This window comes from Myotis davidii, unplaced genomic scaffold (genome assembly GCF_000327345.1).
Source record: "Myotis davidii unplaced genomic scaffold, ASM32734v1 scaffold534, whole genome shotgun sequence".
Classification (NCBI taxonomy): Eukaryota; Metazoa; Chordata; class Mammalia; order Chiroptera; family Vespertilionidae; genus Myotis; species Myotis davidii.
In genome coordinates, this window is record NW_006286678.1 from 2472141 (window position 1) to 2477582 (window position 5442).

A 5442-nucleotide genomic window follows, 5' to 3' on the forward strand; every position below is an offset into this window, starting at 1 on the left:
GGGCCTCATGCCGCTCACCAAGGAGGTGGCCAAGGGCAGCATCGGGCGCGGCGTACTTCCCGCGGTGGAATTGGCCATAGAGCAGATCCGAAACGAGTCGCTTCTGCGCCCCTACTTCCTCGACCTGCGGCTCTATGACACGGAGGTGAGTGTCCGGCTGCCCGCGCCGTCGGGGCTGTAGTGGGCAATGGTGTGTGTGTGTGTGTGTGGTGGGGGGAGTGTTGGACAGAGGCAAGCTTTGGTCCTTGGGCAAAGCCCTGATTGACCCGTCAGTGCCTGCCAAGAGCATTGCCAACTGGTGCTCAGTGCTCACCCTCTGGTGTCCCACCGGGCTTGGCTGGCACAGCTGCGACCAAGATTTCCTAAGCATCTCACTCCTTAGGGAGTGCATGGATGTATATATGTGTGTGAGGTGTAGGACAGAAGATTAGGATCTCCTTTAACCAGAGAAGGAGTAGAGAAGGTGGGAACTGGATCCCTCAAAAGGCCTGCATTGGTTTTCCCTGCCCAGGTCCCGCTGGTGGGGCTATGGAGTACCAGGTGGGAGGAACTAGCGCAATGACTGCAAACTGGGCCACCTGGGGCTGGGGAGGCCATTGGCCTGCTCGCGGGCCCCAGGAGAGCCTAGCCACGCTCTGAGGTCCGGAGGGCTCCGGACCCGAGGGGCCAGCGCGCAGCAGGGCTAGGTGCTTGGTCCGCACGGTGCGGATAGGTGTGGGGTCTCAGGTTCTGCAGCGCTGCCGCCTGGATGTGGCCGGAGCAGTTTTATAAGGACCGCCCCCCCCGCACCCCCCGCCCCGCCGCCCTTGGGTTGCTCAAAGAGTGCCCTGAGCAGCTTTTGCCCCGGATGCGCGGGGTACCCCGTTCGGCTGCGCTGCTGCTGCTGGCCCAGCGGCTGCAGGCACAGTTTCTCCGGGCGCAGACTGGAAGCAGGGACTTGGAGTGCAGCAGCGGTCTTGGTCTCCCGACCTCCTTCTCCCAGGGGAGCCGAATAGCCTAGCGCTTCCCCTCTCAAGCCCCCTCCTCACCCCCTTGGCTTGGGTTTCGACTGAAGCTCCAGCACGGACCTTCATGGCAGCTCGGGGTCTGAGTGAGGTGCGCAGAAGGTGTTTGGAGGAGCGATTGTCGCTCGCGAGGTCGTGTTGGCGAGTTTTTCCGACTAAGGAAGCCCCCGGCGCTCTGGCCGCAGAGTCTGTGACGCGGCCTGAAGGGGGCAGTGATTTCCTGTGCAGTAAGCTCGGTTGGCGCCTCTTCCACCGCGCCAAGCCCGGCCGGGGCGCTGGGCTTGACCCCGGCTTCCCGGTGCTCTCAGGGCGCCTCTGCTAGAGCCCAGGTGCACACCCCATCCAAGAGGAGAGCCGCGCTGCCGCGCAGATCATGCAGCCCAGGCTGTGCTTCCTTCTCTGTCTGGCCCCTTTTTGGTCCCTGGAGTAAGAGCAGAAACCTGGATTGCATATTATTCCCTGCCATCCTCCCTTCACGAACTAACCAGCCTGCTCTGCGCTGTAAATAAAAGGTGAAGGAACGGGTGACAGTGGTGGTGCGAGAAGGCTGCTGCAAGCCTAGAGGCTTCCTCTTCCCCAGGAGGATGCAAACTGGGGTGGGGTTGGGATGGGGGTGAGGGGGTCGGACTGTGCAGAGCTAACCCGGTGTGAAATCATTTTTGAATGACATTCCCATCGCCCTCATCTTTGTCCAAACACTTAAAGTTCTCTGGGGTACTTGCCCTGCACACGTAAATGGAGAGGACGATGCAATTACACGGAGGCATGCACTGTTTCTCTGTTGCTTCTGTGTGTGTGTGTGTGTATACACACACACACACACACACATATATATATATATACACACATATATATATATATATGAAGGGACACATGAGAACTGGTTCTTTGGAGACAAAAACGTTTGTAGACAGGGCAGCCCTGCTTGCATCATCACCAAATATTGTCAGCTGCATAATGTTTTCATCATCCGTTTATCGCTTCAGAAAGCTTCCTTGAACGAGATTTCATATTAGCCTGTTTGTGGCAGTAAAGGGATGGGTGTTTGGTTTCAGGGAGTGAGTTGAAGCTTTTAATTCTATTTTTCAAGTGTGTCTTGATGACTTTCTGAGTGAGAGGGCCCAGAGTCAAGAGGATGAGGCAGTTAGGAGGCTCTGCAGATCGTGGGAATATGTAGAACGCATTGGGAAGGAGGACAAATAGGATGCATCTCTGTCTCTGTGAAGGGCCAGAGCATGGGCTTTGGGGTAGATTGGACCTGGGTTCTACTCAGAAAGAGGTTATCTTACCCCTGGGTGACTTGGAGCAAGGCATTTATTCTCCTAAGCCTAGATTTCCACATATGAAAAAGTGTGACTATTCTACGTACTCTGCAGGGCGGTAATGTGATGCTTAAGGGCGATAACAGGCCAGAGTGGAAATACCTTGAGCTGGTGGACTCAGCAGCCAGTGCTCTGTCTGGCCTGCTGTAAACACTAAATAAATGTTTCCTGCCTCCCTCCTCTTGTTTTCCTCTGGCATGGATTTACAAGTAAGACGTTGAGACATTGGGTGTGATAAAATGGTCACAACAGAAAGATTAAGACTGCCTATTTTGTTTCCTTGCTTTTGAAATCTCATGAAGAATCAGTGAAGTTATCACCAGGAAAAAAAAGAATTCTGGCTTATAATCAAATAATTATGTTATCTCCTGCCATGAGGTGTCACCTTTGGGAGAATAGAATGCCCAAGTGATAGAATACCTAATTTTTTTTAAAGTGGCCCATGTTTAAAGTGGAGGTACTTTCTTCCTGAGCTGAAGTAAAAGAAGGATTGGTCTGGGTAATTGCAGCAAAATCTATAGTCATCTGAAGAGTGTTTGGGACCTGTTTCATTCAGATGGACTGTCTTTGTGGATTGTGCTTACTCCCTAATCACTTGCTGGCTGTGTCACTTTTTGTCTGTAGACTTGAACGCAGATGGATGCGGTGAGCTGATTTTGGCTGGCTTTGCTGACATTTGCTGTCAGTCAATGGCCAGAGACTGTGCACAGCCAGGAAGGACCTCTGTGCACACAGCATTCAAAGAGATGGAGATTTAGCCAGGAATGGGTTAATTCGATCATTGGGTCAGCTTGTGTCAGTAAAGGAGCATTCTACGTGCATTTATCCAGGGTTGATCCTCTACTGTAATTAGAACAGTGACAGAACCTTTAAAGCCCCATTCAGTGACATGTGTTTGTAAAAATGAAACAGCCCAACAGAGCATCTGCTAGTCAGGACCTCTTTTCTCTGGGGCACCTCAAATCACTTTAGCAAATATTTCTATATGTATTCCAAGAAAGAGTTGAATATATAAAAACATAAACTGTACAACTGAAAATATAGGTAAAAGAAGCATCAGAAACCCTTTAGAAGCATTAAAATTGCTGTACCAAGAAACCTGGGTTAGGATGCTTATTGCATTTTTGAATATTACATTTTAACTCTGAGCTTCCTGGCAGTCAAAGTAAAAAGGTAAACATGCTGGATTATATTTCTTTCTCTTTTTTTAAATATATTTTATTGATTTTTCACAGAGAGGAAGGGAGAGAGATAGAGAGTTAGAAACATTGATGAGAGAGATACATCGATCAGCTGCCTCCTGCACATCTCCTACTGGGGATGTGCCCGCAACCAAGGTACATGCCCTTGACCGGAATCGAACCTGGGACCTTTCAGTCCGCAAACCGATGCTCTATCCACTGAGCCAAACCGGTTTCGGCTGGATTACATTTCTTACATGTTGTATTAAAAGCTTCTGAGGGACAATGTTATTGCTTTTTAAATTTTATAGGAGATTCAGAAATGTTCTTCATGTGGTTGTTTCTCACTCTTTGGTAGCCACATTAATGAAATAAATAACCAAGAAATGAGTTTTTAAAAATTACTGGCTTTTCTGATTTGATTAATGTTCATTTTAGAAAATGGAAAATTATAGAGAAGCATAAAAAAAGTAATTTCCCATAATTCACCTACAGAAAGTAATTAGCATTATTCCCTTCCAGTGGCTGGTATTTACTAATTTATGGACTTATGCCCTTTTATATTTTGTTTCATTCAGTTAACATTATATCATGGGTATTTCTCCATGTCCTCAAAATCATTTTTTTAAAGATGATTTTTAGTGGCTGTCAACTACTCTGTCTTTTGGGTGCACAAGTATTAAATCATCCCCTTCTTATTGGACTTATGTTTTCCCAATGGTTACTATTTTAAATTACTCTGTAATAAACTTAGGAAAAGTTTAGGAGCCAAAGGAGCACATTCCAGGTGTGCATCTCTCCGGAAGTGTACCCTGATGCAAGCATAGACGTAGAAAACCAGAGAAAACCTAGTGGTTGGTGATCACGTCCTTTCCTTGAGTGGCTTTGCCAACTATCTATTCTCTCATTCATTGTGCTTTAGAAAGGACTCAAACAACTGTTGTATGGAGGCTGAGTTTTTTAAGGAGGTCTGAATAGAGCTCAACAGGCATTAATTGAGCACCTACTGCAGTTGCTGGTTCTGCAGAAAGGAGTAAAACCCAGCCCTGGCCTCAAGAGGGGAGCTGTTGTGCAGGGGAGAAGAGTAAGGATATATTCGTCATTTTCAATGCAAGATAGTGATCGTGGTGATGGTTGTACAATTCTGTGAATATACTAAAAACCATAGATTCATATACTTTAAAAGAATGAATGTTATGGTATATAAATTATAGTCCAATAGAGCTGTTGTTAGCAATAAAAAGACAGAAAACGATCTCTTTTAGGATTGGGCTCACACCTTACATCCCCACTGCCCATCATGGTATCTGGCCCTTAGTAGGTGTATTGCTTAGGATTCTTCTTACAAGTGACAGAAACCCAACTTTATTTGGTTCAGATGACTGAAAAATCCTGGAGTAGGCTGTGCTCAGGCATGGCTGTATCCAGAAACTCAAATGATATCTTAAAAAAAATCTCTCTGTCTCTTAGCTCTGACTTCCTCTGTGTTTGGTTTCACTCTCCAGCAGGCTCTCCCCATGATGGCCCCTAGCAGCTGCAAGTTTACACATTTCCAGTTTAGAAATTCCAGTAAGAAGTGTGTTTTCCACGTGTTTCAGGAAAAATCCCAAGATCAACTCTCATTGGCTTGAACTGGTCATATGTCCATCCCAAACCAATCACATGGCACTGATGGGACTGGGACAGCTGCTGTACTTTCATAGAGGTGAAACCAGCAGTTAATAGTAAATGCTTTAGGTATTAGATCATATAGTTTAGACCAGTGGTTGGCAAACTGCGGCTTGCGAGCCACATGCGGCTCTTTGGCCCCTTGAGTATGGCCATGAAGTTTCAATCGCACTGTATATGCGCGCCCACACATGGTATTTTGTGGAAGAGCCACATTCAAGGGGCTGCAGTTTGCTGACCACTGGTCTAGAGCAGTGGTTCTCAATC

At 47.4% G+C, this 5442-nt stretch overlaps 1 protein-coding gene across 1 annotated transcript in view; it reads left to right on the plus strand.

The window, feature by feature from the left end:
• The window catches only part of GABBR2 (gamma-aminobutyric acid type B receptor subunit 2), a 341708-nt gene that overhangs the window by 876 nt on the left and 335390 nt on the right, over nt 1-5442 (plus strand). Inside the window, exon 2 of the mRNA XM_006758607.2 lies at nt 1-145. Within this exon, the coding sequence (XP_006758670.1) occupies nt 1-145 (145 nt within the window). The remainder of the gene's footprint in view (nt 146-5442) is intronic.